Source organism: Dermacentor silvarum, chromosome 5 (assembly GCF_013339745.2).
Source record: "Dermacentor silvarum isolate Dsil-2018 chromosome 5, BIME_Dsil_1.4, whole genome shotgun sequence".
Lineage (NCBI taxonomy): Eukaryota > Metazoa > Arthropoda > Arachnida > Ixodida > Ixodidae > Dermacentor > Dermacentor silvarum.
Genome location: NC_051158.1, coordinates 135,739,027 through 135,752,883, shown reverse-complemented (window position 1 = coordinate 135,752,883; position 13,857 = coordinate 135,739,027). Strand labels below are relative to the sequence as shown.

At 44.8% G+C, this 13,857-nt stretch overlaps 1 protein-coding gene across 2 annotated transcripts in view; it reads left to right on the top strand.

Annotated features, from left to right (window-relative positions):
* Positions 1–13,857, top strand: part of LOC119453774 (mitochondrial thiamine pyrophosphate carrier) — a 44,463-nt gene that overhangs the window by 17,722 nt on the left and 12,884 nt on the right. For both annotated transcript variants that reach the window (XM_037715832.2, XM_037715831.2), the window contains one exon: positions 8,877–9,056. In XM_037715832.2, the coding sequence (XP_037571760.1) occupies positions 8,877–9,056 (180 nt within the window). The remainder of the gene's footprint in view (positions 1–8,876; positions 9,057–13,857) is intronic.

Genomic DNA, 13,857 nt, shown 5'->3' with positions numbered 1-13,857 from the left:
GCTTGATTTGCAAAAGATTCATCTGAACGCAATGGGCTGTCAATGCTTTGAAATGTCATACGCCCAAGGTGTAAACTCCCTTGTCGCAACATTTGTCGCATCCGAAATAGCCAGAATACAACTTTGTAGCCTTAACATAGGCTTTTGCTGGAGCATCACAAAGTACAGCTCTCAGTGCAATATTGTGATGCTTTTCTTTGTAAAAAAAACCATCTGAAATTAGTGTTTCCAACTCTTCAAGGAACTTCTTCAAGTAGTCAGAAAGACTGTCTGGCTTTGAAGTGCCACAGTAGATTCCTGCAGCAAATACCGAGTACAACTGCTTTATAGATGGATGATGGAGCTGAACAAGGATTGGCCAGATCTGCTTGCGGCTACTTTTGTATAGAGGCAGGCCATCAATGTTTACTGAAAGAAAGAGGTCCTGACTGCCCTCTTTTAAGGCAGGCCATGCATTCATTGTCTGCTCAATGCCACTGTGAAGACCCAAGTGAACATATTCTCCATTGCCTATGTTTATAATTGGTACAGTTTTAGGGGTGGAGAGCAAACCCTTGTGGCTTTTTGGAAGATGTTCGAAATGTGGCTTCAAAATATGGAGCAGTGCGCCAACTGCTCTTCTCCTAATGTGATGCGTGATAGCCCAACCTTTCAACTGAGTGCTAATGCCCTCTGGACGGACTTGCACTGAAGACGGCAGTGGATACAAGATGAGCTTGTTTGATGCATCAGAATCTGAATTCGAATCTCCATCTTCATGCAAGGCTGTTAAATATTGACATGAACTTTCACCTATGCTGCTTCCTGCCAAAGCACTCTCTAATGCATCCTGTTCACTTTGGAGGCTGAGTTCACATGAATCGTTTTGTAGAATATTTTGATGTTGACATGGTTTAGCTGCCCTTGTTGCCATCTGCACATGTTGTGTCACTTCCCGAGAACACTCAACACCTGCTTTTTTTATGAGCCTGAGCTCTCGACGACGCTTTGCCCTAACACACTTATCCATAGTGCTTCAGGTATTTACATACCCTGCCATTTGTGTGCTTGGGGCCAGCAACTGAGTTCTGAAACAAAAAGGAATGGCCTGTTAGAAAATGTTCAGCAAAAACACAAGGTAATTCCATTGTGGCACTATAAAATAACAATGAGTTGTAGTGTTAACCGTCCCACATCAGCACTGGACCTGTGGGATGCAGCGTTGGATGGTATGTATTAAAATGGCACACCTTCATTTAGATCTCGTGCGTATGATTCTAGTACTTCGATGTTCTTGCATTTCACCTTCACCTAAATTAATTTAGGGAACCGACCCAGCAACATTACATTCATTGCATAAGGCACTGAGCCACTGCAGCGAGTACACTTCGAATATGTTCAGAAAGATGCAAGACGTGTGCAGTCTAGATGGAGACAATAAAATGTGAACTAGAAGCAATACATTGTGCTGACCAGCTAAACGCCTCTGTAGTTACACTTAACCACATACATGATGCACAAAAAACCTAGTGTGGTGACCTGGCGTACAAACTAAAGCATACAATACCAGGAAATAATCTACGCTAAACTGCTTCAGAAGGATTGCCGGCTGGGTGTGTCTGTATTAATTCATACTCCTTCATTCACTCCATCATTGAGGCGGCAAGTTACTACACTGCTATTATGCGCAGCTACGGTGCTCCAAATTCTTAAAGGTACAAAACATTTAATGCATTGTAATATAGGCTTGTGTTCATTAATGTCACTGCTGCATGGTGAAATACAACGAAAAGATTACTGTGACTGGCATATGAGAATTATGTCACTGCGTGCACAAATACATGTACCAAATGAATCTATGTGGCATTTCTGAGCAACAGTAACATTGAAATTCATTGATTTATTCAGGAATACTTTACACGCCTCATGGGAGGCATTGTGTTAAGGGTGTAGCACAAGCAAGAAATGTATTACATGCAATATAATTAAGTACAACACCGGCAAAGTTCCTTCACTTTACTATAACAATGAAACATCAATACTTGCATTGCACAGGAAAATGTTAGTACATAAAAAAAACACAATGGTGCAGAAGTAGCGCATTACAGAGACTAGTAAAGTACAACGAAGTTATATAATACCAATATATAATACTGATAATTATATAGATACCATCACTTTGATGAAACAAAAAAAAGTTTGCAGTTTTGATGGATACCGCGGTGAGCATGCAGAGTGTCTCGGTACTCGTTAAGGTCTGCAAAATGAGTTGTTACACTATGGCGGAAGCTATCGTTTTTGCACTAGGAGATATTGTGATCCAGAAGACAGTTTCGTAGACGATGGCATGTGACAGTGCAGAGTTGTTAAATTCATTTGTTTTGCCTTAAATACGCACATGCCTAGAATGATTGTCTAGTCTGTATGAAGTGAGACACGGTTGTTGCAGGCTTGCTACGGCTAGTCCAGTCGAATGTATGCTTTTATGAAATAGCAATAGCCAGGCCATGTCACGGCGAATGTTCCAAGGGTTGAAGCGAAAGTTCCTGTTTAATGTTTCATACTCGATTGGTTACTGTACTTATTTTAATTAATACGGTTTGCTCTATTTTGATTGCTCTCCAACAAATCAATTGGGTATTTTTGATGAGGAGACCAGACCGAACAAGCATACTCAAGTTGAGGACATACTAGAGTTGTATATGACAATTTGCAAATATTTAAGGGCAAAGTTTTTAAGTTATGCCTCAAGAATTATAGCGATCTGGAGTCATTGGCTGAGGCTGACATATGATACCCTGCACCTCCACCGAAATCCCACAAGGCAGAATTAGCGAAGCGTACGTGTACTTACAAGTATACACAAGTTGCAGCGACACTGCATACACAAGATGGCTGCTCAAACCAGTCGCGCAAGCTTCTTGCGAAATAGTCTTCTTTGTTTAAAGACACACTGTGCCCCAATGCTCCGTAACAATATGATCGGACCAGGACAGATTCGGTGTCGGGCAAACGCCAAAGAACTGATATTGTGCGATAGTTGATAAAGGCAGAATGATAAATGCTGTAGTACTCTGAAGTAGTAGGTTTGCGAGTAGGCATTATTTTATACTTTAAAACATTTAAAGTCATGAGCGACATGTACTGCACCGAGTATTAACAGCTTCGAGTTCATTTTGGAGTGGCAGGTGGTTATCAGCGCTAATGATCGGACGCTAAATAATGCAGTCATCTGTAAACACTAATAGAGGAAGATACGTTGTGTGGCAGGTTGTCAATGAAAACAAGAAAGAGTAAGGGTCCGAGGACGCTACCTTGTGGTACACCTGAACAAATGTCGGTTAAGGAAGAAGAAATTATTAACCATTGTGAACTGCTGGCGATTACAAAGTAAATTGCAAAACCATGACAAGGTAAGGGAGTCTAACTTCAGAGCGGAAAGTTTTGATATCAAGCGACAGTGTGCAATGCTGCTGCTTGATATGCATCTCTTTGGCAGTTATCACGATACATTAGTGATGCAGTGGAAGTACTATTGCTGCAAAATAGCAAGTATGAGGCCCATTAAAATCACCTGCACTTTACACATTGCAGGCGTTGTGCCCGACTAGTTCGCAGTATTACCTGCACTCACACAGGAAATTCCAGGCCGGTTCTGCACAAGCAATATTTGGCATTGAATTGAACAAGTTTATGAAAGCAGAGCAAGTCAACAGGGCCTAGGTCAGCGTCTGTTATATAAAGTACCTGCCAATGTGGCAATACAGTTGACATTTGAGCTGAAATATATGCTTTTACTTAAAAGAGGGCAAGGAAATTTCACGAAATGTTGTCTTCTCTTGACACTGGATGCCTTTTGAGACGGCTTTAACGATTTCATATTCCAAGTTACACAGTCATACTAAACAAGCCATACAGATATCACACAGCAGTGTTCACTACACCAAATTTGGACACTCCTTATGTCAGTGCTACGAGTCTCTCTACCAAGCACCACAAAACGGCATCAGAAAACTCGCGTAAGCAGGGGGGCACTAACAAACCGCTAAAATTCAGCCATACTGATGACTCAACACTGTCGGTTGAGTCGAACTAGACGCCGTAAATTTTCTTACACTCTGGTGCATGCATTAAGTTCGCTCGGCTTTTTTACCTTACCTAAACAATTACCTCGCAATGAATGAAACAAATAAACAAAAACATGCAAGTTACAGCAAGTTATGCAATGTTACTTCACACCTTGACACTGTAGGACAACTTGACACTACACATTAAGTGACGTCTGATGTCAGCACACAAAGATCAAATAAAAACTTAAACAGTGTGTTGGTTTTCCATAGAAGAACATATGTGATCCACTTTCTCATATTCTCTGACCAATCAGTAATGCAGTGGCTAATGCTGGCACAATGGACACATGCATTCACAGGGGGAGCACTTTTTCTAATCCTCTTCTCGAAGAGGTCGTACATGGATCACTGGAGAAATGCAGCTCACCCAGGTCTTGCGCTTAAAACACAACAGCTGCTACATGTGCCACAAAACAGTAGACGCTCCTACTGCATAGCACTGCCCACCAAAACACAGCCGAGTGCGACAAACAGCTGTGAAATTTGAGCTTGTGTTACACTGTATACAGTAGCAACCACTGACTGAATGATAGGTCACCACTGCCTCTCCACGTTTTTCCTCTGCACCACTACCAGTTCTAACGGACGAGTCACTTCGATACTCCGCTTTGTTGAAACACAAAACTCCCAATTGGCTAGGCTTGTTCCAATGGCTGGTGTTTCTGAATGTCTGTCTTGCATTACCTCATGGAGATGCAGTTCACACTATCCTTTTGAAGTGTTGATTCCTACTTTCCTTGCAGCTACATTCCCTGTCGGCCAGTGACTCCAGGTGTACAAACAGGCAGTTGCTAAAAATGAATCGTGTTTCCGACCATTTGTTAGGGTAACATATGTGGAAACAGTGGGCTTCACACGGAACAACTAGGACGACGACCTTCTTGCCGTCATACAAGTTTCCCTCGGCGCACTGACTGATGCGAAGCAACCGCGTGTGTCTCTTCCTCGGTTCGTGTAGGAGCCCTTGCTCTTGTATGCTGTAGCATGTTCCGCCGAAACGTTCCTGTCGCTCACGTTCGGTGCGCTCGATGTCGAGGATGACACACAGCAAGTCGTCGTCGTGTGTCCTTCCCTTGAGCATGGTGCACAGCTTGCGACACTTCAGACCGGCAATGACTTCTTCACGTGAAAAATTGAGGTTCACCTCGTGGCAAAAACGCACCTTCGAATGGGAGTAGGCTGTTGTGCTCTTTCGGTTGTTGAAACCATTCTTGCATACTTCGCCACCGATCTGCTACTCGAGTGTGACTGACGAATATTCTACAAAACCACGGAATGTTTAGCTTGCTCGCCAATGAATTAACAACACTCATGTAAAGGAAACACCCTCGCTGCAGATGGTTTCGCCGAGTCCAGAGTGGTTTCGAACGCAGCCGCCAGCTGCGGCTTCGCCGTTTCGCCGACAGTCTTTTCAGTAACGTAGTCGGTACCTTTCTCGCAGTGCTTGACTGCGTCACTCAGGTGGCTGTCCGGATAAGCTCCACCAGTGAAATTAGCTCGTTCACTTGCGTTACTTCTTCCATTTTATGCATATAGCCGCTACTCTTTCCAAGTTCACTGAATTCGGTCGGTGCCAAACCAAATCCTGTGCGCTACTAGAAACGCTACGCGCCAGCATGAAATGCACACATAGAGGGGGCGCTAGTAAACTATTATTTTTTCCTTTCTTTCACCAAGGACGTTTCACTACGACCATGCTACGACAATTGTTCTCTTTATCATCACCATGTACAGTATAGCGTTCAGACGGTTTGAGGCGACAACAACGACAAAAACTTATCACTGTAACATACATATGCTACCATTGGCACCTTAAGTTCAGTTTGTCTCGCCCGTTTTCTCAGAGCATCAAGTCTGCTCGACCGCAAAGAAATGGTCACATCATAGAAAAAGAAATTTTCTATGGTCACATGTCTTACAAACCACGCCATGAATGCCAACGTTCTAAGAACGTTGGTCGGTGCTTTCCTTTAGGCCTAATTCAACCCTTTCCAAAACAGGCCGAAATTCCAGCCCTTAATGATTCTCATGTGTGCTATTACTTAAAAAAAACATACAAACAAAAAAGACCTCGCGTTAAAATGGTGCATTAGCAAGTTCTGTGTACTGAAATATTTTTATCAAGGCATTTTTCACCTTTGGCCAACGTTGCCTTTGGCTATGAAGAGCACAACCGACGTCCGCCTGTGATGCGAGTAAACGCAGCACTGCAAACCAAGCAAACGCTAGCCGGAAACGCTAGTAGTACTACTACTAGTAGTAATACAAACCATTAAATAGGACAAAGTTACTCGCAGCTGGGTACCGACAGCCAGCGACGAAAATGGAATTATGGCAGTACGCAGTTCCAGTTAATTTTGGCCAATTCTGGTTTGAACCAGTTTGTTTCAGTTCCAGTTTCAGGCAAGACACAGCCGGCCTTACTGCTCCGCCGTGTCGCATTTTAAGAGATGCGCGGCCGATTGGCATAATTTGCATATAGTTCAACAAACATTCAAATTTAGTAATTAAAAATTCGCATGTTTTTTGCCAAAATAATTATCTCTCAATAAAACAGTCACATTATGTAGTTTTGAGCTTTCATGTCTCATATTTTTCACGTTCACGATTTCTGCTGCCGCTAATTGGCTGGAGCTGCAGCATGTCCCTAGATAATTCATTGCTTAAGAAAAGCAGAAAATATTCCGGGACTTTAGCACGTATAAGTTGGCTAAAGCGTCACGGATGAGCCAGACTGCAGCATAACCGGCCCCCAACCTCATGACGAGGTTGGCCCACGCTCGCTTACCGACCTGCGGAAGGAGCGTATGGCACCAAGTCGCCCGAAGACGTTGGGCCAAGCAAGAGGCCCGACCTTCTGCCAATAAGGTCGGTGGCCAGGCATGAGCGGACCTTGGCCCACGCTTGTATGGCCGCCTAAGTCGGCCACCGACTTCTTCCCGACTTGTTACCAACCGTCGGCCATCGGCCAAGTCCCATTGGGAAGCCCTTGGTTCAGGTCCTCACCATTTGTGAACATTTGAACAAGCTCGACTATCTGTCCCTCCCCCTCTTTTCTTTGTCTAGCTACCCCCCTTCATCTTTATATTTATTTATTGGGTTGAGAGGGTTTCTTTTCTCGGCACATCTGCTTGCATGGGCCATTGCCTTTCCGCAAGGAGCTGCACACCTTCTGCACCCCTCAAATTTCGATTTACCTTTTCAAGTACAAATAAAATATCAAACTTGAACGGCATTGTAAGCCAAGACATACAATTGTTCTCAAGCTATTACTTGCCTGGGCACAGAAATTCTAACATTGCTCACAGGCTATTACTACCAAGCATCGCAAAGCCTAAATGCTGTGCATGTGCTCTTTGACAGTACTTCTATCTGAAGCAAAGATGTGTATCTTTATAGCTCCTGTACAATGCTAGTTAACACTCAGGGAAAAATGTTGCAGCAGTGCTTGGACCTTTGTGCAGTTGCACGTCCTCGATAAACCAAAGCAAGTGATCTGCTAATACTTTGATGCTTTTCTTCACACTGTGCAAGCTATTTTCTGCATGAGGTTAAATTGCCTAGGTATATAAGGGGGGACTCTCAAGTATCCAGAATACTTTTACAGAGGAGAAAGGGAAGTTATTTATGCGTGCCACTAGGTGTGCATACTAGACTATTGTCTTTATCAGTTGTCTAAGTGATGTCTTTGTGTAATGCTTCGCCTGCTTACTCCGTTGCTTTCTTTTGAGCTTCTGCCGCCGTCTGCGTCAGTTTTGCAATGATGAGAACAATGAATAAGGAATGTTTACCCATAGAATTCTGTTTCCTTTTAGGAAATTACTGATGTCAAAGAGTGTGTTCATTTTAAATTTGTAATGAAAGGGCAGACAGTCAAGGAGCATTTCATGTCCAAGAGCTCCAGCCATTACATGATGCAGTGCAAACAGAACTCCCTGATTTTTGCAATAGGGTGAGTAGCTTCGTCACCACTGCATAACCTTCCTGTCCGCACAGCTCAGAGCACGTAGCACTTCTTGACAAAAATTTGATCACAACACTGCTTCACCGTCCGTATTCAGCTTGTCTTGCACCTTGTGACCTATCTCTAAAACTGAAATGGAGCCTTAAAGGAAAGTGTTTTCCAGACCTGAAGGAAGTAAAGAAAATGAAGGAAGCCCTGTGATGCATCAGTTTGCAAGAGTGCTAGAACAGTTTTCAACAATGGATGAAGTGGTAGGACAAGTTCATACCATTAAGAGAGTCTGCTTTGAAGCTGAAAAATGTTTTGAAATGGGGTTCTAAGAAACCTGTAAATTAAATTGAACAGTTCTTGTTACTTTTGGGTACCTCCTCGTACAGTACAGAGAATCGCGTTGGACACAAGATGGACACTTGTAGTGATCATTAGTGGTTGAACGAGGGATGTCTCAGGCTGGAGCCCACGTTTCAATGTTGTCAGGGGGCCTCATCGAAACATTTGCTCCATCCTGAAACAAACCTCGTTCAATCACTGTTAATCTCTTCATAGAAGACAGCATTTGACACTGCATATTGGCATTCACAGATCATTCTCGTAGCCGGTTGTCTGTTCTAACCTCGGAACAATGTGCTCAAAAAAGTGATGGAAAAGAGCGGGCATGCACTTTCTCCTGTGTATGTGATCATTGTGATTTGCAGTTTCCTTCTAAGCGCCTTTGTAGAAGTCCCTTTGCTGTGTGTGTGTGTGTGTGTGTGAAAGCTAGCTTCACTCGTGTATCTCACTGTGGCTGTCACTGCCACATGCAGTTCTCCTCCTGGGAATACCTGACGCGTCAGCTTGAGACGGGCCTTGGACCCGACCGGGGACAGCAGTGGCACAACAGCATCAACTTCACGTGCGGCTTTGCTTCAGGCTGCATCAGCACCGCAGTGGCGCACCCTTTTGATGTCATACGCACCCGCCTTGTCGCACAGATGGAACCCAAGGTGGGTTGCCAGTGCTGCTGTCTGTGTGTCCCCTTGTTTTAAGGAGCCCTGCATTACTCCTTGTTCGTGGCGAACAAATTTGCATAGTCACTAAGCAATACAGTCGTGAACTCCTGAACCAAATATTGTTCCTGTATGTGCAGCTCGGAACACTAAAGAAAAATATCACGAAATTCTGGGGTTAAATGTACTGAAACCATGATCTGCTTAGTTAGGAGGCACACCGTAGTGGAGGGCTCTGGAATAACTTTGACCACCAGGGGTTCTTTAGCATTCACGCAATGGACATCATTGCAAAGACAGATAGGGCTGAATAGAGATAGGGCTGAATGCAAAGACACAAGTGTCTTTGCATTCCAGCCCTATCAGATGGTGTATGGGGTTTTATGGGGCAAGGGCGAGAGCCCTATCAGAATGCAGCCAACGCAGCCGGGATCTAAGCCACCGCATCATGCTCATCAGCGCAACACCATGTTCTATCCGCTAAGCTACCTCACCAGTTGAAGGGGTATTGTTCAGTGGTGTTATAAAAGCACATATATGATGAGCTGCAACGCAGTGAAAGAATGAAAAACGGATTGTCATGTTGTAGTGACGATGAAAAACCAAACACTGCCAAAAAGTGTTGAGTTGAGAATCGAAACCTTTATCGGGCACACTTGCACCCAGGAAGACAAGCAACACTCAAATCGCGATGGCGGTGAGCACAGTTGTTCGTCGTCGAACCTAACCTCACAGGTTGAGTTTGTTTGCTATTTATAGATGTCTCACTGTACATTCCAGATTAATTGCCAGTGCGCACTTGCATTCGATAATGTAACATGCTATATGCACATGCTATGTGATCAGACAGCACCTCCCTTGCTGTAGAGCTGTCGACAATATTAAAGAAATTTTGAACACTGTAGACATGCCTTGCACTAAGCAACAACTTGATAGCAACGATAATCTGGGGTAAATGAATGCAAGCAAAAAGTAAAGCGATACATGGCAATATAAAAAAACACAGTGTGTGTTACAGTATAGAAAATAAATTCATGGCTTGTTGTCGCTTAGCTAGAAAATGACCCGTGAAAAGTTGTGCAAAGGAGTCTCTAGATTTTTTATGACTTGATTTCAGGGTTTTTTTACAACTTACCGCGGTGGCTCTATGTAGCATTGTAGCATTGCTCTTAACAAGTGGACAGTGATTCCCCATTGCATGATCTTTCATTCATCTTGTGGATTTCTACAAAAGTTACTTGAATAGTTCATTTGTTCCAAGCTTCCACTGCTTTCAGTATGCAATTTGGCTGCACACTGCCATTTCCTGGCCTCCCATTTAGCTCAGTGAAATTTAGCTCAGCTAAGGTACTGGAGAGTTAGCTCGAGGAAGGCTTTGGTCCAGGGTTTGATATAAGCTGGCACAATGGGGCTCAAATGAGCACATCAAGGAAAATGTGTACATACTAGTAACACAATACCCATACTAACAGGTCCATTCATTTAAATAATTTACGATCAAGTAAGAAGACGACTAAGAAAGAACACTTGTTCAATATACCATTAAATTACAAATGGCAAAATGAAACAACGAAGCATTTTTAAGTGCGGCTGTAATACTGCGTATGCAAAATATTTGCGGACATAATGACGCCTTCACAAGCTTCATGAATAGCAACAATTTTCAGAAAAGAATCAAAATATGCATTTCAATATATTTACATTGTTTATTTTACCTAATAAGTGGAATCTCAATGATACGATCACGGCTAATACGGATTTCCGGATGATACAAATTTTTCTGAGGTCCCGGCCGAGCCCCATTACATTGCAACGTTCTAGAAAACGGTTGTTACGAATCGATTTTCGATCCGCGTCGGTTGATACGAATAAACGCCGCTCCACCGACGGCTGCGAAAGAGAACAGCGCACAGTCACACGCTTTTTCCCTTTCTCTTTTGGTGCGGAGGCGCGGACGCGGCGCCGGACAGCGTGGAAGCCGCAACTGGGCGCGAAGAGTTTGAAGCGGTGGTGCTTTTGTTGCTTTTGTGCTTTTCTTTATGTCTCTTCGCTCGCTGCGGCGGCCGCCGCAACAAGCGCGGCCGCCACAGCAAGCGAAGGTTCGTGCGGTCTATCGCTTCAACGGAAACTGAGCGGCGTAAGCACAGCGCATACAAAGGTCAGAGCCATGTGGAGATCGCTTTCAAGATACGGTGCGCGCGACAACACCGACAGCCGGCACAGGCGCAAAGTACAAGAACACATTTGTTGGCAGAGTAGGAGCCCCCCTCCCCCCCCCACTCCCTCTCTCCCGCGCTACCTTCCCGCTTTGCTCCTTCCTTTCGCGTGGGAAGATTGCGTCGCCAGTTACTCTTGCGCTCGGTTGCAAGATACGCATGTAGCGCCGCAGGCACAGCGTCGCCCCCCCCCCCCCTCCCTCCCTCCCATACCCCCACGGCCTTTCGCGCAACGGAAGTCACGTTTGCTCTCCGCTGTGCGTTCGCTGTCCGTGAAGGCGCGCGTCCCCTGCGCGCTTTCACTCGCACATACGGCGCGCTGTGATGATGACTTTATCGCCCTTGGACTCGTGCTCCTCCTCCGCATCGCCCTCGTTGATCTCCTCTCCCATCGGTGGGTGCACCTCGTGCTCGCTACCGCCCTTGTCGGCGAGATTTTCCCGCTGAAGTCGAAATTTCGTCTCACACGGCTGCACTGTAAGCGGTATGCGTATACATGCAGTTCTATGGGAGGGTAAACGGGAGTCGGAAAAGGCCGCGTTGTAGCCAGTTCTGCACTATAAACGGTTATGTTATAAGTGGTCTATACTGTAAATGCTTTTTACGTACGTGTGCCTGAGTGAGTTCACCTCTCAACTCTTTAATTTAGCTAGTTTTATTGTGTTTCGATGATACGAATTTCGGCTAATACAAATTTTTTTCGTGACCCCGTGAGATTCGTATCATCGAGATTCCACTGTACAAATAATAGGACCGTTAAATAAAACCAACTTCAGCCTCAATAGCTCGCTGAATTTGGCTTTGATAACAGCTGCTTGGCCGGATCACATAGTGCAAGTAATGTTTGGTCGTGCTTCCATTATACTATGAGCTTTTAGCGAGTTTTTAACATTGTGTGGCTATTTCTTAGTTTTCCTCTCAGTGACGCTACCCATACATAGCTCGATAGGCGAAGCATCGATTGCGATAGCAAATTAGTAGAGAGCTATTCGGGGTAGAGATAGTAGCTTTATCGGCTGCATAAACTTGGACACATTGGCTTACTAACTGAATTAACAATCGTGATGTCAGCGCGCAGAAGCAAACATGAATAGATCACACTGAATGACCGCAGCCAACGACTGTCAAAGCGCTGGCAGCAAGCGCAGGTTCGCGCGGTCTATCGCTTCAACGGAAACTGAGCGGCGAATGCACAGCGCATAGAAAGGTAAGAGCCGTATGGAGATAAGAGACGGTGCGGACGACCGGCATCCCCGGGCAAAGCGCAAAGGAGAAGTTGTTGGCAGAGGAGAAGCCATCCACTTTCTGGGTTATTTATGTTTTACAACTAGAACTAACCCTGGGGGTGTTAGCCAGCGCCACCACTCACAAACCTAGATGGCGGAAATGGAACATCCTTTCTGCCGCAGGCGTCACGAGTACATGATCTTTTTGGGTGAAGGCAACTGGGCAATAAACCCACACATGCTACCTGATTGTAGAGTCATGAGGGAGGTGAGGATCAGAGAGCAAACGGGGATAGCCGATATTGTACTTTTTTTGTTGCAGTTGCACTTAGTGGACACTAAAGGTGAATTTTTGCCGTTTGCGCCACCGTTAGTTCCATATGAAGACCGAGTGCAATAAGATCCCATTGTGCCCTGCACGCCGTATGCTGTAGGTGCAAGGGTGCGATAAGTATGGTGGCTTGATTTGCGCTGTCTTCCTGAGTGCTCTATATGTGCACACAAACAGTGAGGAGCTGAGCACGTGGTAACATGATGAAGCATGTGCTAGAGGGGCAGGAGAGCAGGGATTGTGGCCAGGGTTGCAAATGGATGTCCCCACTACTGAGCGCAAATGTGGTCCACACACCGTATCTTCGAGGTAATCTGCAGCAGGTCCAAAGCCTTGGCGAGCCAAGATGGCTGATCACTAAATGCACGCTGTCTTTTCACACACCTAGAGTGTTCCCTATGTCCCTTAGTCCTGTTCGTCTGCACTGTTTGTTCATATGTCAATGCTTCATCTTTTAGGGTAAAACTGTGACTTTTTCTTACATTTCCTGCGTATCAATCAATATTTAGTGCACGTTTAGTAGTCAGAAGTGGCTGAAATATGTGCGACTAATTTTAAACAAATATCTTCATCAGTGCTGTTGCTATTGAGGCACTACCTTATCGTGCTACAATTATCCACGCCATGCCTGGAGGTTATGTCATGTATCGGTGTCCAACATGCAATTCATAAGGATATCAAGATGCTATGGACCATGCAGTGAGTGATGGAACAGAAAATGATAGATATAATGCCAAGGAGCCAAGAAGACAGCTCTGTCGACAGCTAGTGTCCAAATTCACCCACCAGGAATTGTTCCCTTAAAGTAACAGATCAGGACCTCAGGGGCACTGTTGTTGTGTACTAGATGTGCCTGAAGCGATTCTGAGAACCAGGAACTTCACATGGCTGCCTTGTTTTGGACATCACTTATTGCAGAGCAAGCGGGGGTGGCCGATTGTCTAGTTGACATTAAGAAGAAAAAAGGAGCTGGGCAGGTCGTGTTGTACATGGGCAGTTAGCCGGTGGTCTATAGACTAGTCTGG